Raw genomic sequence first — 25,633 nt, 5'->3', positions numbered from 1 at the left:
TTCAGCACATTTCGGGTGGTAGAATGATAGTCTGGGCATAATAAGGCGAAATGCCGAGAAAAAGAGACAGGGACAAAGCGCTATTCTCAGGTGTTCAATCAATAGCACAATCTTCCTATAACTGTCAGGAGCTCGAACATGCGGAAATTCGCCTGATAAACACATAATACAAATTCTTGAATATTTATTTTGGTTGCACTATGAACAAATGGATTTCTTGTCATGTTCAAAGAAATTAAATTGACCTTCCTGTACCAGATTTTGTAATCTGCCCATTTCTTTTCTTTCATGCTGTGTGAGTGCGCTTCTTTACCACGTCGAAGATGCAAATGCTAGGTCCTCTGCAAGTTCTCTTATTTGATATACTACTTTAAATCATGTCTTATAGCACGTCATACTAGCCCAAATGAGAAATTTCCCTCCATTGCTGCTTTGACATCATTGTTCTGAAATATAATGACCAATAACTAAGTACTCTCATTCGATTACGCGCTGGTAATGATGGCCGACAACTTCGCTGCGAAAATAATAGCGGTAATTTCTCTCCTAAGAAGGGCAACTATTTCACTCCATCGGAAACACTAGATAACTTTTATAAAATCACAATGTTACAAAAACCACATTGTCAGTTGGTCCATGCTTGTGAGTAAATGCCTCTGACTTACCCACGAGTCTTTGTGCATACGGGCATTCTGCAATAACAAACGGAAGAACTTTGTTGGAGCAGTATTAAGCATTACAACACTCAATCAATGCACTTAAAAAGCCCGTTTTCAAAACATGCCCTTCAGTACCGTAAGACACTAGCAAGGTATGCTCGAATGGTAATTCTTCCTCTGCTCCGTGATGATCACAATTAGGATGTTTTATTGGCAACCCCATTCAAGCGGGGTGGTGAAAATCAGTGATCAGCCCTGCTTTAGCTGAAGAGGTATTCTATGCATGCTTATCAATATAGCATTTTGGGCGCATCTCTTCAAATTTTCGCTCTTGTACCGTTACTGCCACTCGGTGTGTAAGTAATCAGGTGCTATCAATCCATTCCCTGTTTTTTTTCCCAACGTACTCTGAACGTCTTCTAGCTATCTCCATTGCTGATTCCTGTATGCTTCTATTTGGTTTGATTCATCAGCGCTTCTCAAGGTGTACGTTACATGCCTATTCAAATTCACATAGATTCCGAGATGCGCGTTTGTTCTGCACAACGTTTTTGTTTACTTCTGTAAATCCATTGGGTCAAATTATTGCATATTACAGCTGTTAGAGCCATGCTGTAATTTCGCAATTTCGGCTACAAGTAAGACGGCTGGTCCTGATGGTAGCCTGAAAGTACGAATAAATACTTGGTTCTCAGCAGTGGGATATCATCGAACAGAATAAATACGAAAAATTTATGGAAACAGAAAGGCCAACAAAAGGTGAAAGATATAGGGCGATGTACTTCCAACTGGCTTAATTTTAATAAAAGATTGCCTTCTGCAAACAAAACAGTGCCTGCATAAAAGCAAACAGAACAAACTTTTCATATCACAATGTGACCATGCGCCATGGTTTGTCAGCGTCTTCAATGGCGTGTTAAAGCATGGTGTGCGCAGAACAGATTATAGTTAGGCACATGCAAACATGCACACAAAATATGGAACGCATGCTTACCAGATTGCATCAACTAGTGCAAAAGCATATATAGAGCAGTGAGGATTTCACTCATCCTGTGGTCCGTCTCATGAAGCGTGAAGATGACAAACTAGTTCTTACAGGGACTAGTGGGAAAAGGCCATTGCATTCTTAGCAGTGTGGTTATTCCCTGCTGTAACGAAGCATAGCAATTTTCGGTGAAATGACAACCGAGCAGGAAGGAGGGATTCTAGATAATTTGGGTACCAAAATGTTGTACCCTGAGAAGTGTCAGAAAGCCATTCTTGTTTCGCACAAGCAAAGACCCTAAATCATTCGATAGGCATGGCAATATAAAATAATTATGTATAAGTAGGGTTATTCGTTTTCGGGTATATATTTTTTTAAATTCGGGAGGTAAAAATCGGGCGTTATTTTTCGGCTTGATAATAGGGGAGAAATCGGGTTTTTCGTGGAAAAATTCCGCAATTCGGGTTTTATCGGGTTAAATTTGCAAACTAATAATTTATTCGATTTGCTCGAACCAGTGGGTAACAATTAGGGCTAGATATTGTGCTGCTTTCAAGAAAATATTGAAAAATGTGGCGTTTCTTTGGCAATTAATTATTACTCGCAGTGAGAGGCAACGGTCAGTTTTGAGAAAAGAAACATTTTATTCACGAGGGCTGGCCATCGACGTTCTACAAGTCCTTATTAACATACATATTCATCTGCATGCGCAACATCTCGGTTTCCATACGAGACCTTTCTGGTCTCTGCAGGTGCATTAGCTGAGAGAACGTTCGCTCAACGTCACAGCTGCCATTAGCTATGCACAACAATGAGAACGCTGTATTTGCTAGCCTTGGGTAACGCACAGTTGCGTCGTTCCAAAAGTCAATCACTTCAACACCTTCATTTGTGGGGCTTGCTTCCAGCAAGTACTGGTTGAACTCCTCACGAAGCGAGCGTACATCGTCCATCACGGAATAAAGGAGAGGTCGGTAGTCATCAAACGACTGACTCAGCAGCCGCTTCTGGAACCGATCGAGTACAGCTCCCAGTTTCCGCAATGTCAACTGGTTTTCTTTGTCTGAGACGTTCCGTTTCAAAGTGCAGTCCCATTTTCTGGAGATCTTGGTGCAAAACTCCTCACAACAAGTTTTTACTAATATGGCACTGCTCTTAGGCAACATAGACAAAACACCTTTCGCCCGATCACTTTTACCGACCATCGTGGAAAGCTCGTTGACAGTCCGTTGTAGCTTGACGTTTACGAGGTGATCGAAGCTTGGTATGAGGAGTTCTCCGCTTTCAAGCGTTTTCTGGACATCCAAAAGAGGCTCGAGGGCATCTCTCATTAAGACTGCCTTTGCATAAAGAACCTCTTGTTCAGAAAGTATCGCTCGAATAGCTTCCGCTTTGGTGCTATCATGCGAGCATTCAACAAGTTCTGTTAATGAGCTCCACATTTCTATGACGACAACAAGCGCTTTGTAGAAGCTTTGCCATTTGTTTGGGTCTACAGAAGGAGGCTTCTTTGCATCAGCACCAAACAGGCTATTAGAGGCACATATTTCGATGTACTTTTGGTGCCGCTTGTTAGCGTGCTTAAACAATGCTCCAAACTTGATCCCTGCGGATCGAACATCAGACACGCAAGGTGACAAAATCGCATGGTCAACGCTCACATGGATCAAATGGGCTATGTCCTTTACATGCAAGATGTAGATCGCTTCAGCTTCGCAGATCTCACGTACCATTTTTCGCATGTACTCTGCGGAATCTGTGGCTACGGCTACAACATCCTTCCACGTCTTGCCCGCAGTAAGGAGAGCCTTGCCGACTACCCGGGCCGCTGTGTAGCTGTTCGAAGCATTAACTCTGTCGAGGTCGACTAAACAAACCTGCTTTTTTTTGCTTTTTGACTATAATAGCACAGCAGAGTGTTAATGGTAGGCACTCCGGTTATGTCAGGGGATTCGTCGACGATAACACTCACTGTAACTGCTTGCATATCATCAGGGGTTTTCGCAATGTCCTTATCAAAAGCTTCTTTCAGGTATTTAATCCGAAGTCACTGTCCAGTCGGCATAGTTTTAGCGGCCTTGCAGTATTTGCGTACGAAATCCCCCAGAGGTCTGTCCGCCTGATGCATGCTGATTCCACTGTACGCAAGGGCACGAACGAAGTCGTGAATCACGCCATCCGCTTCATTTTCTTTCGCACGCTGCCTACAGGAAACATCGAAGAGCGTTGGCTGAGATGTTCCCGCCTTTTCAGCTTCTTGGACCGCCATCTTCAACTTCTTATGACGCGATGACGCGAGATGCTCGCGAATTCGGTCGTAGGGCTTCTTCGCTGGATCGGTGACCATCTCGGTGTTGCAGTACTTGCACACCAGCGCGTGGCTGCCTGCAGAGTCTTTTGTTGTATTCTGTAAATCCCCGTGTTCTTTGCACCAATCATCCAATGTCTTTCGTTTTCTTCCCATCGTGAACGCTAGTCAGCAGTGCTGCGAATACACAACGCGTAAATATCGCCGCTGCGGGTGCCCAAGCTGCTGGCGCTGTGTTCGGGAATCCGACGTTAGATGGCGCCGCGGGGCCTGCAGTCAACGACTGTGTCTCTGTCGGCCGCTTCGACCGCCTCTCGCCTGCGCGCCAACTGGAGGCACAGCAATTCCGTGGGCATAGTTGTTTCAGAAATGGGGATAAATAGGGTTTTACCCGATATTTTAGGAACATATTCGGGGTGCAAAAATCTGGTAAAATCGGGTTTTACCCGAAAACGAACAACCCTATGTATAAGTAGGTGTATGTATACAGTAGAACAAGAGCCTTTAGGTGTAGTGAGGATAGTATTTTATTGAAATAATTATTTTTGCGCCCTGTTCCCTAATTTCAACATTTCTTTAGACTTTCATTCGATTTCTTTTTTTATTCAGTTTTCCCTTGCGGTTCGCTAGTATTCTGATGCACAGTACAAAAGCTAACTTCTTTCATTCTACTAAACACTTACATTAAATGGCATGTCAATTTTCATTGTTCTTAGTGCGTACTAGACACCTTGACATACCCGCAATGAAGTTCCTTTTTGTTTTTCTTTGGAGGTGGGAATATCCCAGGTTGATAGCTGAAACAAGAAAAATAGCTTTAACATAGGGCCATGTGTTCATTTAGCTCAAGCTGGTTAACGTGGCAATGGAAACTGCCAAAAATGGTGATAGCGATTTGAGAAATGGGACCAGAAGGCTGTCACAAAGGACGTCTAATGCGAGTCGGGGCCCTCCCTTACCATTAATAGGAGAAAGTGCAATTTATTCGTTCATCATCATCATCATCAACATCATCATCATTATCAGCCTGGTTACGCCCACTGCAGGGCGAATGCCTGTCCCATACTTCAACAACCCCCGTCATGTACTAATTGTGGCCGTGCCGTCCCTGCAAACTTCTTAATCTCATCCGCCCACCTAACTTTCTGCCGCCCCCTGCTACGCTTCCCTCCCCTTGGGATCCAGTCCGTAACCCTTAATGACCATCGGTTATCTTCCCTCTTCATTACATGTCCTGCCCATGCCCATTTTTTTCTTGATTTCAACTAAGATGTCATTAACTCGAGTTTGTTCCCTCGCCCAATCTGCTCTTATCCCTTAACGTTACACCTATCATTCTTCTTTCCATAGCTCGTTGCGTCGTCCTCAATTTGAGTAGAACCCATTTCGTAAGCCTCCAGGTTTCCGCCCCGTAGGTGAGTACTGGTAAGACGCAGCTATTATATACTTTTCTCTTGAGGGATAATGGCAACCTCCTGTTCATGATCTGAGAAAGCCTGCCAAACGCAGCCCAGCCCATTCTTATTCTTCTGATTATTTCCGTCTCATGATCCGGATCCGCCGTCACTATCTGCCCTAAGTAAACGTATCCCCTTATGACTTCCTGTGCCTCACTGCCTATTGTAAATTGCTGTTCTCTTTCCAGACTGTTAAACATTACTTTAGTTTTCTGCAGAATAATTTTCAGACCCACTCTTCTGCTCTGCCTCCGCAGGTCAGTGAGCATGCAGTGGAATTGGTCGCCTGAGTTACTAAACAAGGCAATATCATCAGCGAATCGCGAGTTGCTAAGGTATTCTCCATCAACTTTTATCCCCAATCCTTCCCACTCCAGGTCTCTGAATACCTGCTATAAACATGCTGTGAATAGCATTGGAGAGATCGTATCTCACTGACTGACGCCTTTCTTTCTTGGGATTTTGTTGCTTGCTTTATTGAGGACTACGGTGGCTGTGGAGCCCCTATAGATATCTTTCAGTATTTTTACATACGGCTCGTCTACACCCTGATTCCGTATTGCCTCCATGACTGCTGAGGTTGCGACTGAATCAAACGCTTTCTCGTAATCAATGAAAGCTATATATAAGGGTTGGTTATATTCCGCACATTTCTCTATCACCTGATTGATAGTGTGAATATGATCAATTGTTGAGTAGCCTTTACGGAATCCTCCCTGGTCCTTTGCTTGACAGAACTCCAAGGTGTTCCTGACTCTATTTGCGATTACCTTAGTAAATAGTTTGTAGGCAACGGACAGTAAGCTGATCGGTCTATAATTTTTCAAGTCTTTGGTGTCCCCTTTCTTATGGATTAGGAATATGTTAGCGTTCATCCAAGATTCCGGTATGCTCGAGGTCATACAGGGTGGCCAGTTTCTCTTGAGCAATCTGTCCACCATCCTTCAACAAATCTGCTGTTACCTGAACCTCCCCAGCTGCCTTCCCCCTTTGCATATCTCCCAAGGTTTTCTTTACTTCTCCCGGCGTTACCTTTGGGATTTCGAATTCCTCTAGACTATTTTCTCCTCCATTATCGTCGTGGGTGCCACTGGTACTGTATAAATCTCTATAGAAATCCTCAGCCACTCGAACTATCTCATCCATATTAGTAATGATATTGCCGGCTTTGTCTCTTAACGCATACATCTGATTCTTCTAATTCCTAGTTTCTTCTTCACTGTTTTTACGCTTCCTCCGTTTCCGAGAGCATGTTCAATTCTATCCATATTATACTTCCTTATGTCAGCTGTCTTACGCTTGTTGATTAACTTCGAAAGTTCTGCCAGTTCTATTCTAGCTGTAGGGTTAGAGGCTCTCATACATTGGCATTTCTTGATCAGATCTTTCGTCTTCTGCGATAGTTTGCAGGTATCCTGCCTAACGGATTTACCACCGACTTCCATTAAACACTCCTTAATAGCGTCCATAAGATTGTGGTTCATTGCTTCAACACTAAGGTCCTCTTCCTGAGTTAATGCCGAATACCTGTTCTGTAGCTTGATCTGGAATTCCTCTATTTTCCCTCTTACCGCTAACTCATTATTCGGCTTCTTATGTACCAGTTTCTTCCGTTCGCTCCTCAGGTCTAGGCTAATTCGAGTTCTTACCATCCTCTGGTCACTGCAGCGCACCTTGCCGAGCACGTCCACATCTTTTATGATGCCAGGGTTAGCGCAGAGTATGAAGTCTATTTGATTTCTAGTCTCGCCGTTCGGGCTCCTCCACGTCCACTTTCGGCCATCCCACTTGCGGAAGAAGGTATTCATTATCCTCATATTATTGTGTTCCGCAAACTCTAATAATTACTCTCCCCTGCTATTCCTAGTGCCTATGTCATATTCCCCCACTGCCTTGTCTCCAGCCTGCTTCTTGCCTACCTTGGCATTAAAGGCGCCCATTAGTATAGTGTGTTTAGTTTTCACTCTACCCATCGCCGATTCCACGTCTTCATAGAAGCTTTCGACTTCCTGGTCATCATGACTGGATGTAGGGGAGTAGTCCTGTACAATCTTCATTTTGTACCTCTTATTAAGTTTCACAAAAAGATCTGCCACCCTCTAGTTAATGCTGTACAGTTCCTGTATGTTACCAGCTATATTCTTATTAATCAGGAATCCGACTCCTAGTTCTCTTCTCTCCGCTAAGCCCCGGTAGCACAGGACGTGCTCGCTTTTTAACAGTGTATATGCTTCTTTTGGCCTCCTAGATTCACTGAGCCCTATTCTATCACATTTACTGCCGTCTTATTCCTCCAATAGCACTGCTAGACGCGCCTCACTAGATGATGTTGTAGCGTTAAGCGTTGCCAGGTTGATATTCCAATGGCGGCCTGTCCGAAGCAAGTGATTCTTAGCACCCTCTGCTGCGTCGCAGTTTTGACCGCTGCCTTGGTCAGTTGCTTCGCAGCTGCTGGGGACTGAGGGCCGGGGTTTGATTGTCGTGTTCATATAGGAGGTTGTGGCCAAGTACTGCACCAGGGTGGCCAATCCCGCTCTGGTGAGGGAGTGCGTTACCGGTTCTGGTCACCGGGATCAGGCCACACTCCAGGCCTGTTTGTGCAATGTTGTCAACAGGCGGATGTCTTTTCTTTCTTTCTTTTTTTTAATCCGGTGGAAAATTGCCGGCACCGGGATTCGAACCACGGACCTCTTGCGCGCAAAGCGGGTGTTCTACCTCTACGCCACCGCTGCAATTTATTCGTTACTTGATTATATATCACGCTCTGCATGAACAACAGAAGTTCATAGAATGGGCTTAGAGCACCGAACAGCGTACTCCAAGGAATGTCGCAGGAGATGCCACCGTTTCAACAAGAGGACCTATCAAGCCGTCTCTTTTAAGCGTTAACATTAGCGACGTTCCTTATTCTACTATTTAGTATGGGTTATGAGCGCAATGTTCAATGACCGTACGTGTTCACGGCACTATGCTGACCATGCTTATAATAATGTTGAACTACTGTGTCGTTACCCACGCTATTCAAGAACACCCAAAGATCCTTGATGGGCCACTCCACAAAGACAATAATTTAGCATAATATGGAATGGATGGCCTTATCGAAGACCACAGTCACATTCAGGCGGTTAAATAAGATTTGGCTCACCCACAGAACGGAAAGCATGAAGCAATTCATCTTGACTTCGGCTTTCCTCTGAACAAGCTGCGTCTTTTGTGGAACATGTGCTAAAGGAGCGATATGCGAACTCCGCTTGGAGCTTGGCTGTTCTTTGGGACGGGGGCCTTCGCACACAAGTGTGACGTAGCACACAATCGTTTTGACTAAGGCTGTATTTTGAGGCCTATGTGCTGTACGTTTGAACGCACTATAGCGCAACATAGATTAAGCGAAGAAATTGGAAGTGTACTACTACAAGTTGTTTCTTGGCGCTTTCAGTTTTTTTGCGCCCGAGCAGAACAACGGGTTTCGTTTGCGTTGTTCCGGCAGTCAAGTTTACCTTCTCTCCCTGATTTTGTACACAGCTGCCCGAAAAGAAGTATGCACGTTCTGTCGTAAGAGCCTCTGCCTCAGCTTCTCGAGAAGGTGGCCATGTGCTTGTGCCCCACCAAGAAAAACGTTGAAGCCAAGAATACCACCGTGTTTGTGAAATCGTTGTTGGAGAAGTATTGTAATGAAAACGCATTGCATAAGGCATAACGGAAAAGCCGGCGTCGTCGACGTCGCCACACAGCGATGGCACCAAAAATTGACAACGAAAGAGTAAGCACACGAGGAAAATGCTCGGATTGACATCAAATTTCTCAGGGAGGGTTCTGAAAACAACGTTAATCAATGAATTTGATGTTTTCAGACTGAGTGTGAATTTAACCAGGGCCTCCCAGGCACGAGACAATCCCGTTTCCGCTATGCCACGGTGGAGTCACGGTTCTGGCTGGCAAACGGTGTGACATGGTGCGTGCGTCATTGGGCACGTGAGGGCTCAGTCAATTGGGAGAAGGTAGCGCCACCTTATAAGCGTATAAAACGAGCGTTTAAAACAAAAGTTACAGAGACGCTACGCTTCGCGAACTTGGGTTAGGAACAAGCGTGTGGACGCCGCGAACATGCACAGCGAACACCGTGGCGTCAAAGCACAAACGGAAAAAGCCAGAACGCTGTCACGGCACGCACAATTGGCCTCTATGGTGAGACGCGTGGTCTGCCACAGGGAATGTGCATAATAGTCCACATGCAAAGAAGAGACGCTGCGATCATGCATAGCCAGCACCACGGGGTCGAAGTGCAAAGGGCAAGGACGCAAACGCGGCGGCTCTCTTCACCTGCAGGAGCCTTTCTCCTAAGACGCTCGCTTCTCTCGCGCCTAAAAAGATAGCCGCGCCGATTTCACAGACGGGGCATCTACGCTTACGCGTAAAAAGCACTGTTGTCCAATTGAATGCTCTCAACGGTCCTACGAGTTAAGAACTCCTTGCGAGCAAGCGAGTGGTTTGCGATGCTTAGCGCGTCTTCATTTGGCGTCTCCAAGGCGCAGTTAGAACGAGGGCGAGAACTTCCGCAGACAAGGAACGCACGGAAATAAATATTTCACCGATTGGAATATCACGTTTTCGCATTCCAACACGTAAGAAGTCTCTTAAGGTCTGCAATTTTTCTAAGTTCAAGGCATCTAATAACAATATTTTACAGGTTGTAAAATTAGTATGCGAAAAGCGGCAGAGGCTTCAAAGCAATACACAAAGTATGTTGCCGAAATAAGTGGAACACACTCGCTTGGCGCAGTACGGAATCGAGTTGGTGCGAAGATAGTTCTTGATTAGAATATTGGCTGTGTAACACAGGTCAATGACGACATATACGGGATGGAACACTTGAGACTGCACCGTTTACACACCATAAGAAATTATGGGAGGCGCAAACCTGCAGCCTAGAGAAACATGGTCGTGCAATTTACCAATGGTAACTTTCGTGAGCGCTCCATTGGCTGCACAGGTATGTGTGTGACAAGTTCTAAGATAGCCAGTGTGAACGCGCATAAGTCTTTCAAACTGTCCATAACAATGTTAACTACGCAGCCGGTTATATTGTCACTTTATTACCAGAATCGAATAATTAAATCAATGTTCAGGAGCGCGGTTATCACTTTCTGCGCGTTAAATGAATAGATGCATATCGCAACAGTTCATATGAATTTTATACTTCGTCTATCTGAAGCTGTACTAGAAAAACTGCATCTAGCTATCACGCACTGCATACATCTTTGGTACCACATCTCCTTTCCATCATAACATATGCTGAAAAACCTTTAGGTGGGAGGTGGCGGAGTTAAGACGGGACGGTTACTCGAACATCTTAGCTAACCAGTAAGCCACGAAATAGGAGAGCCAGGCTGCAGTAATTGATAATGCGAAGTGTAAGTACGCTGTAGATGATAAATCACGATTGTGCATGCCCGCAAGGTTGAATTTCATGATTTTGAAAATACCAAAGCTAATGCGCGCAAATGCCAATCTGGGCATAAGATTGGACGTTTCTGCGGGGATAAATGATGTAGTAAGATAAATTGAATTTGAGGGACCGCAGCAAAACAACAAACGATGTGTTAAATAGTGAGGTGTTGCGATCTTGTGAGGTCGTAAAAGGGCAGAACGAAATTAGTACCGAAGAAAGCTTCAGAAAAAGTGGAGATGTCACTTTGCTGTTAGACTTAATGAGAGCAGCATTCCGGGCAAGTTGGTAATCCATTACTTAAATGATATTGCGCTACAAAAAAAGGACACGGACATGAGAGAAGACGACACACCTAGCGCAAAGCTAGGTGTGTCGACTTCTCTCAAGCCCGTATCGTTTTTTTCGCGCAATATCATTTAAGTAACTGTTAGACTTGCTGACCAGGGTTTGTCCTGACTATGTAGAAATGGCGACAGCTCTATGACGATGATGCAGTGACCACGATGGAACGATAAATGTAGGACGTTGATGGAACGCAGACGGTTGCAGCGGTCGCTCATGCCTGGGCTTTGACATCCAGCCCACAGGCTCCAACGCACTCCATTAGATTCGTGCGCATGTTTCTCTTCCGGAACCTCCCGGACAGCAGTTTTCTTTTCGCTCCCGCTAGGGCGAGTACACTACAATGCAGTATAAAGAGTGTGGTATTGCGGCGGCAAGATTACAATTTTGAAATGACCACGATGGAGAAACGACAGTGTGGCAACGCCTCGGGACAGGAGGGCATTATAATGACGATGATGGAAAGAAGACGACGACGCTACGAGGTTAGGGGGAAGGGAATTCGATAGCGAAGCTGAAATGGTGATGAAATGTTAATGACGGCATCACGACGACAATAAGGCAACGAATCTATAACGGCGTCAATTCGATGCCGACGCAATTATGACGATGGCACGACAATATAGTAGTATATTCACACTGTAATGATGACATCATGATTGCTATGGTATGACAATGAAGGAATAACGTCGTTGAATGGCGAAGGCAGTTTGATGGCGATGACATGAATACAATTGGATGGCGTTTGTGCAATGATGACAAAGCAACGAGATAGCCTGATGACGAGGGAGTGACGATAATGGGATGACGAATGCATGGTCACGATGACGTGGTGGCAGCATCATCACGAGAGTTGAATTACGAAGCCTGAATGTTGACGGTGGCATAACAGAATTGCATCCGAACAATGACCAAATACCCTGTGGCCCTGGCTAGTAGCAAACGTGAGTCACCGGGTAGACGTGAGAGGCTAGATGGACTAAAAGATAATCGCTTTAGAATTGGCAGGGCCCTAATGTGAGGAATAGTACGTGAATCTCGAATGCGGCAATGCGCGGGCAATTTTACACCATCCATATGGTAACGTGAGGTTTCCAACTTCCGCTCCCACTGTCAGTAACATTTTTCATTGTATGTCACTGCCGTTTTTCGTGTTCAATTAAAACTACAAATGTCTTGTCCTATGATTTTCCTGGCTTCATTAGCGAGTGGGTTTGTAATGTTTGGGCCACCAACTAAACGCGGCTGTGGGTTCCCCTTCTTGTCATATATATATATATATATATATATATATATATATATATATATATATATATATATATATATAAAAAAATATATATATATATATATATATATATATATATATATATGTGTGTGTGTGTGTGTGTATATGAGGAGGCTAGAGGCCGATCCACTGCAAAGTGCTGCAAATGACGACCCACTATATCCTCCCAATCCATCTCTACAATTACCCCCGGGAATGAAAACGGTTCCACCGGGCGACCTAAGATCGTGTGACTGAGTAGGTCGTAGTAGGTCTTAAGGCGGTCGACGCTGACAATGTCTCGTCTACGACGGCGATTGTTCGAAGGCTGTTCTACAAGCGCGAGCACGCAGTTGACCGGAGATGTTGGTTCGATGACGCGGTAGGAGTCTTCACATTTGGCCAGTAGTTTCGACGAGACCAGGTGCAATGGAAGGGACCGACAGTCACACAAGTGCTCCGGGAAGGAAGATGGCGCAGAAGTGGTGTCATCGGGAGCACCCTTCTGGCGCTTTTGGTCATTTGAAGTAAAGCCCAAGCGAGATCGCGACACTCTTCGGCAAGTCTGGCTGTGGCAGAAATAGGCGCACACTCATATGCATCATACTCATATACTCATATGCTCATATGTGTACAGCGCAAGAAAAGAAGGACACAAGAAGAAACTAAGTCGAAGACAAGCGCTTGTCATCGTCTTCGTTTCTTCTTATGTATTTGTTCTGTTGCGTGATGCAGATACATGTCAATGGTCACGAACAAACAAGCCTATTTCGCCATCCTCGTCCATTGTACGGAAGGATTACGTCGATTGTGTGCGACGCAATAAGAAAAAGGGTGAAAAGCCACTGATGTTCTTAGTAGCGTTATTAAGCGCGAAGGTTTCGAAGGGCAGAATGGCAATCAATTTGTAGAGTCTGAGGCTACGCACACTGCGAGCATGTCGCCAAGCGTACTGTTAAAGCGTTCTGTGAGGCCATTGGTCTGCGGACGGTAAGTACTATTTGTGCATTGCACAATGTTGCACTTCTTAATGATGGCTTGGATGACTTTCGAGGAGAAGACACGTCCAAGATCGCTGAGAAACTCCTATGGTGGACCATGAGGCAGTATTAACCGGCGAAGCAAGGAGGAGGCAACATCGCGTGCTGTAGCCACCGGTAGGGTGGCAGCTATGGCGTATCGCGTGAGGTGGCCAACAGCCACGATGGTTGAGCGGTTCTAGTGGATGGCAGGGAAAATCTCGCATACAAATCGATGCTGACGCGCCCGAACGGCCGGGTAGGGCAAGGTAACGGCTGCAGAACGGCTGGCGAGAGGCGTGGCGAAGATTTTCGGTACTTAGAATCGGGGCACGAGCGAACAAACTTCTGAATGTAGCTGTACATACGGCGTTAGTAGTACCGCTGTCAAATGCGCAAGTTTTCAATACTTCTCATTGTGCACACTCTGGATCAGATAGGAATGACGGGCCTATTTCAGAACGCAGACTACGCGGTATTACTAGCAACCTCTGGCGACCATCGGTGTTGTAATTGTGTCGGTTGATTAGGTTGTGAATGGCGAAAGGATGGTCTTGCCGACGTAGTAGGTGAGTGGTTAGTTGTGCCGATGGATTAGAGAGCAAGTCTATCACTGAGGGGATCCAGTGACCTTTGCACTGTTCGGAAGCGATGAAGCGAATATCGATGGAAGCAACGACAAGCTGGGATGCGGAGCAGCGGGCATTCTCGTAGGGCAAATGAGAGAGTGACAGGGTGTCGGCGACAAAGTGCTGGCGACCGCTACGGTAGAGCACACGAATATAGCAGTCCTGCAGGCGAAGTGTCCAACAGGCAAGGTGGCCTGAGGGGTCCTTCAGTGATGACGACCAACAAAGTGAGTGGTGGCCCGTGACGATGTCAAATGGGCAGCCATATAGATATGGCCAGAACTTACTAAGATCCCAGATGATCGCGAACATTCTTTTTCGTCATGGTGTAGTTACTCTCCGGTTTCGTAAGCGGGTGACTTGCATATGCCACAACGTATTCTAAAAACCCGTGTTTGCCTTGCGCAAAGACTGCGCAGAAGCCAACTCGCCTGGCATCAGTGTGCACCTCTGTAGGGGCTGTCGGGTTCTAGTGACGCAAAATTGGAGGTGACGTTAGCAAACGGCGCAGGATTGCGAACGCATCATGATATTCTGAGGACCAAGAATTGAGGAGCCCATTGCTTTGAAGGAGCTTCGTTAGTGGCGATATGATGGGGGCGAAGTTTCGAATGAAGTGTCTGAAGTAGGAACGCAGACCCACAAAACAGCGCAGGCCTTTGACAGATGTAGCTTGGCTGTTTGAAAGATGTAGCTGGCGGGATCGGTGAGGATTGTATCCTTGAAAACTACGTAACCAAGTATGGTCAGCTGCCGCGCTGCAAATGGGCATCCGTTCAAATTTATTGTAGGGCGGCCTTTCGCAATCATGTCAAAACAAACCGGAGGCATTGAGGTTGCGTGGCGAAGTGCGGAGCAAAAACAACGACATCGTCAAAGTAGCACAAGAATGTATGCCACTTCAAGTTGCCCAGAATGGTATCCATCATGCGCTAAATGTTGCGGGCGCATTAGAAAGTCCCAACGGCATGACTTTAAATTCGTTAAAGTCGTCAAGCTTGACGAAAGCTGTCGTCGGTCTATCGTTGTCGGTCGACCGTTGTCCGCGCGAATATGTTGAACGCAGAAGAAGAGAATTCTGCTCCTTGTAGTCTGTCGATGGCGTTGTCAATTCGCGGTAGGAGGTCAACGTCCATGCGAGTAATCTTGTGGGGGCGCCTAACGCACGCACAAAATCGTACATAATCGCCTATTTTTGCAACAAGGACGACAGGTGATGCCTATGGACAATTCTAATGTAGAATCACGGCGCGTGGAAGCTTGTCGTCGACTTGCTCGTTAAGCACACGACGTTCTGCGGCAGACACGCGATGCGAGCGTTGCCGCTGGGTCAATTGGGAGCCAGTGTCGATGCAATGCGTAACAGTGGACGTACGGCCAAGGGAAGGTTGCCAGACGTCAAAAGAAGAACGGAGTTCTAACAGGCACAGAAGCTGAGAACGTTGAGCTGGCCTAAGGTTATCAGCAATGGAGAATCCGAATTGATCGCACGGGTGACGGAGCAGACGTCGAAATAGCACTGAGCCAGGGGCGTAACAAGGCGGAGGGGGACTTACGGGGCTTCAGCCCTCCCCCCCCCCCTCCCGAAGTTCTTTCGCACTGTCCATGCACCGCCGACCAAAGCGAACCCCGGCGCAAAAAATCGTTCTGGATTTTGGCGGAATGTCGTTTAGAGGCGCGAACAGCCATTTCACCGCGAAAATTGTGAACTCGGGCTGGATTCCGCGGCAACAACCATGCACCAGCAGTCACATAACGCAAGCAGCCCCATCCGAGCGCAAAGTTTCAAGGACGTTTTGATGGCGAACGGGCTCATCGCGGCATCTCGCGGAGGCCGCGGAATCTACACTCTATCATGGAATCTACGGAGCGCGTGGATGTCAATTCCGAAACTTTATGGGTATAAAGTTCTCATAAACTTTTGATGTGAACGGTGCATTGACATTTCCAAACGTGTGCTTTAGATTTTCAATTGCGGAACTTTGTAAGTTTAATGTTCCCATAAATTTTTGATGCCAAAAGTGCATTAACTTTTCCAAAGTCGTACATCGGGCCATACAACGAGACAAGCCAAATCAACACGCTATCAGACAAGTTGACAAAGCCCGCAGTGAGGCCCGATGAGACGAAGCGTTGTGGTGGTTCATTCGTGCCATCATGCCACATAAAATATCAACATTTCTTTTCACCTGCGGCAAAGCATCCAGTGAAGACACTAAAGCCAGCCAAGGTTACTACGTTCTTATTTATTATTCCACTATGACTTGTAATCGCGAAGGCGCATTGAGCCTCTTTAATCTTTTTGTTCTCGCTCCCTTACCCGGGGACTGCCAGCGCTAGCCAGAGTGCATGCGTTTTTCTCGTGTTGCCCCGACCACCGCGCGGCGCACTTCGGTGCGCGTGTGGTTTTCTCTGTCCGAGTGCATTTTCACCTGGCAGAGTTCTGAACGCTTTCTTGCTAGCAGACGAGAAAAAGAAACAATGGTCGCTCGCCGCCATCACTGTAGGGACTCGACGGATTGCACCGCGTTCGCTTGAGCGCAACCTCTTCGGAAAGTCTTGTCTCGCCGGTGTAGGATACAGAGCAGTATTCGCATGGTTCTTGGTGGACCAAGCGTCTCATGTTTTCTTCGATATTCCTTTATTAGCCACATTAGTTGACCAAAGTAGGCATTCCATTGTGACCGACATACTTTCCTTTGCGTATTTCTTTCATTACGCTTCCCCCGGCACACAAAAGAAAAAAAAGCAAATGTTGCGGCGCAGTGAATTGCCGCATGGTGAAAGTTCTATTTTGTTACTTCTGTTGCGGAAAGTAATGGGCCATGGGACGCTTCAGCTGCCGGATAATCATTATATTATTGCGATAGTAATTATATGGAGACTCTAGGCGCATTCCCGCCGTCGCCGTCACCCTCATGTTCCGCATAAAGTCCAAGGGCGATAACATCGTGACCGCGCACCGCATGTCTGTGCTGTCTATGCTGTCTGTGCGAGTGAAAGCCTGTGGAGGGGTGGGGGGAGGAATGGGTGAGCAGACGATGATGGCTCAGTCTTGTGTGCGCAAAGGAGAAATGTTGGAGCAAGCGCGCCGCCTTCCGTTGCGCGCGATACATCGGGGTAAGTGGATAGAATTGGGGCGGGATCTAGGATTCTGTGAATCTGTGATTGCGCAACATGTTTATTTGCCTTGTTTGACCCATTATATACCATGACTTTTTCTTAGATACCTAGATTTATTGGAGACTTATACGTATGTTTAGATATCTTGTTGCGAGGTTTTGTGTATACGTGCAGTGAACTTTGTTTCCCGTGTCAATTTTTTGCCCTTTATCAAGCTGTATCTTAGCATTTGTATATTCCATTGTATCTTCGCATTTATAATGTACGAGGGCGAGTCAAATGAAAGTGAGCCTACCCACCCCACGCAGTTATGGTTCTGTTCATTAACTGCAAGGCCTGCACGTAGCATGCAGGCATCTCTCATTTACAAAAGTGGCACGCAGGTGTGAGGATAAATGTTCTTTAATGCGCTCATACATTTGGTTGAACATGGTTGCGTGACGTAATGGACGCTCCAGAAGTGGAGCAGCATGGTGCCGTGAGCTTTTTGACAGCTGAAGGTGTTTCCCAAAAGAAATTATTCATCGCATGGCTGCCGTGTACATTGAACATTGCATTTCATTGGCCACTGTGAAGCGTTAGAGCAAACGGTTCAAGGAAGGGCGTGAAAGTTGCAAAGACTATCCCAGACTGGGCCGAAGTCATTGTGCGATCACTCCTAACAAAACTGAGAGGGTGATGAGCTGATGACCCAAGAGCGGAGGATAAGCATCGATGAACTGGCAGAGCGTGTGAGCATCAGCCACGGTTCGGTTCACCGTCACCGTTCACGCCACAATTCATGAACATCTCGGTTATCGGCTCTTGTGTGCGCAATGGATGCTCAAGATTGTGAATCACCGCCAGAATACGGAGAAGTTCGGCGCTGCTTTTACTAATCTGATCCGGTATCACAATAAGGGTGGCGATTACTTGTCTGCAAGTGTGATCGGGGACGAACCATGGTGCGACTACTACGAGCCTGAATCACGACCGCAAAGCTTACAATGGAAACATTCGAATTCACCACCCCCAAAGATAGCAAAGGCTATCATTTCCCTCGGAAAGGTGTTGTTGACTTTTATTTTTTGATCGTAAGGGGCCATTATTTATAGAATTTACTGAATCTAGAGAGACTATCACTTGTTTCCGATTTTGTGAAACGTCGGATCGGCTGCGTGTCGCAATCAAGAACAAACTACGTGAAAAATCGACGAATGGTTTAATCTTGTTCTACGACGATGCCCGTCCCCACGTCGCTGATGTGGGTAATATAAAACTAGCGAAGTTCAAGTGGGAAATGCTGCAATATCCGCCATACAGCCGAGATCTGTCGCCTTCCGACTTCCACATTTTGGGGCAACCGAAAAAACAGCTCATGGGAACCAGATTCCTCTCGGACGATGACGTGAAAGTCAGTTGCAGACGTTTTGAAGCAGCAACCCAAGGAGCTTTACAAGACGGGAATTCCACGACCAGTGCGACAATTGTCTAAATGATTATAGAGGCTACTTTTAAATAACGCACCCCGTTTGTCATATATTTCCATTGGCTCACTTTCATTTCACTCGCCCTCGTATACTCTGCAGAACTCCTGCTTTTGATGCGTGCTCTCTGCTGCCACTATAATTTCGGTGCAATTACTCACGATAAACCACCGGTCAGAGATGCTCCTGCGTATTACATTGGGACAAATGACAGCGTCATTGAGATTTTTCACTGGCCGTTGCATATGCACAAAAATGTAAACAAGGATCTTGAATGCCAAAGTTTCATTACCATATTTTTTATTTTATTTATTTATTTGTTTCCACAAGCAAGTAGGTACGTGGTTGTGGCGGAAAAACAAGGGGAAAAAAGCTGCGGAGAAACAGCTTGACTGGCCCCAGGTTCCTTTTACAATGGCAGCAGCAGGGCAGGTGGGAAACGGTAAGGGAAAAAAAAGAGCAGAAAAAAAGAAAAGAGAAGAGCAAAAGCACTAAGGGCAAAAAATCACTAAGTACAACGGTACCCAGTCAAGATTGCAGGAACATATCTCCCCAACTTGTTCATTTTATGGCCTTTACACTTTTCATACCAGCGCCATGCAGTGCTCTGCTGGTTTCGAACTGATGTAGTTCGAAAGTTTGTGTGATGTTTTCTTTATTATTAAATAGACAAAAAACATGGAAGCTTTGACATCAGTTATGTTGGGCACAATTTTTGGCACATACGAGTATATTATTTTATGAAAAAATACATATTATACTTGTATTGACAGTGCGTAGCGTTCAATAATTCGTTTGCAGCATCTTTGGCAATGGAAATGCAGTTATTATTCATGTATTTGATCCCTAGGCAAATTGTTTAAGAGGAAGCTTAGCTTGGGCGCAACTCCGACGCGGCCCATTCAGATACATGTAAAACGAAGAAACGCTTTGCTGAGATAGCTCCTGAATCGCTTTTAATGAAGTTTGTTGCATTTAAGAAAGTAAGTTAAATTCTAGTGTCTGTTGGAAGCGGAATTTCGATTTATGGCCGGAACTTTGTTTAAAATGTTTTGAAAAATTCAAAATTTCGATTATGATAGAAGGACGAAGTATACAAATTAATAGCTCTGCATCAAGAACAGATATCGCAGCTCTGTAAACGGCATCCATAACACCATTCAAAACGGACAAATTCAGTATGCCTATTTGTATCTTACGGTAATTGCTTATGTTATGTACAAGGGTTCTGCAAGAGCCGTATTTCCATGATACCTAATTTTTTGAGCCTCATGTGTAACATATCAATGTTGTCCGCTGTAGACGTACTATAATGTGCAATTCACAGAATTGTGATATCAATTTTCATTGCCGATTTACTGATTCATAAACTTCATTGTTTCGTTTTCTCAGGCTGTTTGATTTGTGCCACTTTTCAATAAAATATTGACGACCTAAGTCGAAAATTCGAAAGAGTCAGTCACTAGAATTTAAGTTTGCTTTTAACTGCCACAAACCTAATCAAATTTGGTGCAGTGGTTGCCGAGAAAAACGAATTCGCTTTCCACATGTATTTATATGGGAGCATCCGACCTAATGTTTCGTCTTAGTAGAAGGCCTAGCTGGAAGTGAGCCCCCCCCCCCGAACGAAATATCTGGCTACGCCACTGCACTGAGCGTATTGTCCATGACTTGCGCGGCTTCAATGGCTTCCACGCTCTGAAGACATTCCCCTCGCAGCAGCATCAAATTGTACGGGGACGGGTTGCTAGCAAAGATGGCACTGGATCGCGCAGTAATTCTACGGTCGCAAAATGGAGCAGCAGACCCTTTCGGTAGCAAAAGCGGTCGGATGGAGAAAGTAGTGCAGCGGTGATGGAGAGGCTGCTGCAATAAACAGACGCAACCGTTGACGAGTTCGGGAGAACTGTGGTGTCGTATTTGACGAGTAGCCAATTCCAAGTTGAAGGACTATCTGCCAGCGACAAATGTGACAACGGCGAGAGTTCTATTTCGGTGCGTGCTCAACAAATAACGGCATTGTGCCGGGTGAGAAAATTCCAGCCTAAGATGAGGCCATGCCAACGTGAGGAAATGTTGAATTCGATGGCGTATAGAACATCCGCAATGACTACAGGAGTGGAGCTCTGGCTGTACGAAGGGATAGCCCAGAAAGTAGCGTCGCCACTTCACAAAACATACTTCTAAATTGCGCGGACATTACAGATACGGCGGCGCCAGTGTCCACCAGATCAGATTCGTGAACACCGTCCACAAACACCTATATCACACTCGACAGGTATCGTAGAGGGCTTGCAGATTTCGATAGCGCCGCATCCCGTGCCTCATGGACTGGGACGACTAGTTTTCGTCCCCGTGAGCGAAGGGAGGACACCGCGCTGGCGAGTGACTGTCTTCGGGCGTACTGCGGTGACGAGTCAGAAGGCGGGTCATCACATGGGCGGGGACAACCGACAAGATGACTTGTCGGGTTTGCGAAAACGCACCCAAACGTACCACGTGGCCCGGGTAGCCACACGCAGAGCAGATGGGTAGATTGTCCGAAGTGAGCCACCTATTTGCTGTGGCAGTTCCCATTCATGGCTCAGGAGGCGTTGTACGCCCCGGGGCGGTTGGTAGAATGGTTGCGTGGCGGGCTGCGGTCGAGGTCTACACAGGACGTCGGCGTAGCTGAGAAGCTTAAAGTTCAGAAGTGATCGGGGCCAGGCGACAACATCCCCATAACTGAGTGGTGCAGGCGCGCGGATCTGAGGGGGCCAGACGATGTCTGCGGAGCTGAGAGGTGCAGCCGCAGGACCATTTGGGCAGAGCTATGGCTAAGCCACGTTGATCTCTTGCTCAATGGTACGGCGGAGCGGATGCACAAAACGCGAAGGGGGCTCCTCCATATGCTGCGGCTGCGCAAAGATCAGCAATGATAGTTGGCGGGCAACCTCCTCACAGACGTACGCCTTCATTTCCTCGAGCAATTCAGACTGGTCCATCAAACCAGCGAGGGGTTCGTCGCACGACAAAGAGCGACGGATCAGCGACCGCTGCCACTATAACTCATCATAGCTTTGGCACGATGCCATGATTTTGGCCACGGGGCAAATATCCTTGTCAAACAACATATTGAAGGCGTCACCTTCGATAGATTTGAGTACATACCTGATCCTTTCATACTCCGCCATGGTCGAGTTCGCTTTCTTCTATAGGTCAAGGATGTCTTCAGTGTAACTGGTGAAAGATTCACATGGCTGGTGAGAGCGCACCTGCAAACGCTGCGCTGTGCGCAGCTTGCGGACAGCGGGGCGACCAAATGCATAGACAAGAGTGATTGTGAAGGTGGAGCAGGTCGGGCAGTCTGCTTCGTGGTTGTCATACCCTAGGCTCGCGACACCCGCCGGGTAGAACAGAAAATCGTACAGTTTGCCTGGTTCGTCCCACTTATTACACGCTTTGACCCTTTCGTGTGGGGTGAGCAAGTCATCCACATCGGTGTTAGCCACGCCAGTAAAAATGGCAGGGTCGCCTTGACGAGGTACAACAGGACACATGGTCGCTGCAGCAAGAGGTGTTTGCTGGGAGGTGTACTGAGGCACGGGAGATGTCAATGTACGGGATCACAGTTCCGCGGTGGGAGGTTAGAGGGCAAAGCACTCTCCACCAAGGGTTAAGGTGTCTTTTTCATCGGACTAGGATCACAGCGCAGTTGCGACACTGTAGGCAGAGCACGGACTCCAAGCGACAGCGGCATTTACGAGCAAACAACGCCGGACACGACAACCCACTATATTGGCCCAACACTTCTCTACAATATATATATATATATATATATATATATATATATATATATATATATATATATATATATATATATATATATATATATATATATATATATATATATATATTGACGCAAGATGATTTCAAATTACGCGCCAGCCGCCTCCTGCGTCGGTCCAGCTGCTTACTGCTACCTGCGAAAGATAGCGGCAGTGAAGCGGGCAACACGGGCCCGCCAGGCACGCGCAATCGGAGCAACGTGCGATCAGCGCGGGACACGAGGGAAGAAGAAGAGGTGCGGGTCTCTTGCGAAAAGACTGTGGACCTTCTAGCGAGGCTCTCGTTTAGCTCTTTGTCGGGCACAAGTTCGCCCAAGGTAGATTGATTAAAGCAACGTCACTCAACTGTGCGTTACAAATCTGGTGGAGGTGCGGGGTATGATTTCAAGCCCTTCTCAAGCCAGAGAAAGGAGCCCGGACTCACGGCGACTTGGACCCATCGAGTTGACTCCTGTTCACCAAAGCAGCAGTCGTCGCCTACGTGGTGAGCCCCCCGAGTTTTCCCCTTTGCCGGTTTCTATCGGAGCGTCAGCATCTGCAAGCGGAAACGCTACCGAGATGACGACTCAAACCACGCCAACTCACATCGTGGTCAACTCGCCAATGACGCCAGAGCCTTTCCACGGCGACACATTTGAAGACGCAGAGGACTGGCTGGAACGCTTTGAGCGCGTCGCTGAGTTCAATGGATGGAACGGAGAGCGCAAGATACGAAACGTTTACTTCGCATTAGAGGACAGCGCTCGAACGTGGTTTGAAAACCACGAAGCTACGTTTCTGTCGTGGGATGCTTTCCGACGGGAGTTGCTGGCAACTTACCCGAGTACCGACCGCAGGGAGAGGGCCGAAGCTGCCCTGCAAGCAAGAAACCAGCGTAATAACGAAAGCGTGGCCATGTATGTAGAAGACATGTCCCGCCTATTCCGCCGAGCCGATCCGAACATGAGCGAGGACAAGAAACTACGTCACCTAATGCGCGGCGTAAAACAGGAACTGTTTGCAGGGTTGGTTCGGAGCCCGCCGCGCACCGTCGCTGAGTTTCGTGCAGAAGCGACAACGATGGAAAGCACGTTGCAACAGCGATCAAGGATGTACAACCGGGAGATGAACATCACCTCTGTAGACACAGTTCCAGCCGTCTTTGGAAATAGCGTGGAGATCATACGAGAGCTCGTGCGATCTGTAGTGCGAGAAGAGCTCCAGCGGCTACGGCTTGACCAGAACGCTCGAACGCCCTCTTCCCTGGCAGACCTGGTTCGTGAAGAGGTCAGGCAGGTCGTCCGGGAACCACAGCTCAGTGCGCAGCCCCAAGCGCTACGACTGCGCCAACCGAGCGTCTCATATGCCGATGTGCTGCGGCAAACTCCCGCACGTGCTGACGTCGCCGCCACTTCTTCTATGAATAGCTCGATGCCTCGAACTACGCTGCCGCCACCCTAGAGAAGATTCAGGAAGGCTGATGTATGGCACACTCTTGACCGAATACCCCTCTGCTACCACTGTGGGGAGGCTGGCCACCTGTACAGAATGTGCCACTATCGCCAGGCAGGGCTCCGTGGCTTTCCGGTGAACGCACCTTGCCCCCGAAATGGTGAGCGTCCATCGGAAATCGAAGAATACCTGTCCACTCGTCAGAGCTCCCCGTACGCCTACCAGCAACACCAACCTCGATCAGCAGCGCCGTTTAGGCATCGGTCACCGAGCCCCCGCCCGTCTTCAAGCTCCCCAAGACGCCGTTCACAGAGCCCGCTTCGGGAAAACTAGAGTCAGCGACCTCAGGAGGTAAGGTCGCTGCCGACGCGAAAAGACAAGAACCTCCATCGATGACTCCGAGCGACGACGAGGGACTCAGAAACCAGTGTCACAAGAGCGACGTTGGTTCCGATTTACGTGTGTTTGTTGACGGTTATGAAGTGAACGCGTTAGTGGATACAGGTGCGGATTACTCGGTAATAAGTAGTGAGCTTGCCAGAAAACTGAAGAAAGTGCTGACACCATGGAAAGGGCCACAAGTTCGCACCGCAGGAGGACACCTCATCGACCCCGCTGGAAAGTGCACGGCTAGAATAGGAATACGAGGCTTCACGTACGTCGCTAGCTTTATCGTCCTTCCCTAGTGCTCAAGAGACTTGATTATTGGCATGGACTTCTTGCAGGATAATGGCGCTGTAATCAACTTACGGGAATCATGTGTTTCCTTTTCAACAAAGCACGCTATCGCAGCATTCAACACTGAAGAAAAATTCGACGCCCTTTACATTGCCGATGACGACGTGATGCTTCCTCCTAGATCCAGCGTAGCCGTCGCAGTAAGAAGCGACGCGTTCAGTGACTGCGAAGGAATTGCGGACAGCAACACCAGTCTCCTACTCGAAAAGGGGATCTGCGTGGCAAGAGGGCTTGTTCAGCTGCGTGGTGGATGTGCCAACGTTTTCCTCACTAATTTTGGAAATGAGGTGCAACATGTCGCGAAGGGAACCGTTATTGCCAGCCTTGATAACTTCGTCCAAGTTACAGACCTGAGCATCCCAGCGATTTCAACATCGAAATTCCAAGATGCGGATTCTGTCCTTGCAGCCATCGACATCGAACCAGGTCTATCGCCCAGACAGAAGGAGCAAATAGAAGCCCTCGTAAGAGAGTTCGCCGAATGTTTTTCAATGTCATCCAAAGTCCGGCGGACATCTATTGCCAAACATCGGATAATTGTCGACGAAGCAGTGAGGCCTATTTGCCAGCATCCCTACCGAGTGTCACCAAAAGAGAGAGAAGCTATAGGAAGTCAAGTTAAGGAAATGCTGGAAGATGATGTAATTCAGCCGTCGGCAAGTCCGTGGGCGTCGCCTGTGGTACTCGTAAAGAAAAAGGACCAGACCTTACGCTTCTGCATTGATTATCGTAAGCTGAACGCCGTCACAAAGCGGGATGTGTACCCACTTCCAAGAATCGATGACACTCTAGATAGACTACGAGATGCCAAATTCTTTTCCTCCCTGGACCTCAAAAGCGGCTACTGGCAGATAGAAGTGGACGAACGAGATCGTGAAAAGACGGCATTTGTGACGCCAGATGGACTATATGAGTTCAAAGTGCTTCCATTCGGCC

General features: G+C 47.2%; 1 protein-coding gene across 6 annotated transcripts in view; it reads right to left on the bottom strand.

Moving 5' to 3' along the window:
* Positions 1–25,633, bottom strand: part of LOC135918142 (uncharacterized) — a 295,422-nt gene that overhangs the window by 125,490 nt on the left and 144,299 nt on the right. For all 6 annotated transcript variants that reach the window (XM_070527127.1, XM_070527131.1, XM_070527129.1 and 3 more), the window contains 2 exons: positions 4,693–4,749; positions 666–692 (listed from right to left, as the gene is read on the bottom strand). In XM_070527127.1, the coding sequence (XP_070383228.1) occupies positions 666–692; positions 4,693–4,749 (84 nt within the window). The remainder of the gene's footprint in view (positions 1–665; positions 693–4,692; positions 4,750–25,633) is intronic.

Source organism: Dermacentor albipictus, chromosome 10 (assembly GCF_038994185.2).
Source record: "Dermacentor albipictus isolate Rhodes 1998 colony chromosome 10, USDA_Dalb.pri_finalv2, whole genome shotgun sequence".
NCBI classification, from domain to species: domain Eukaryota; kingdom Metazoa; phylum Arthropoda; class Arachnida; order Ixodida; family Ixodidae; genus Dermacentor; species Dermacentor albipictus.
Note: the sequence above shows the minus strand (reverse complement) of the source record. Positions and strands in the feature narration are given on the sequence as shown.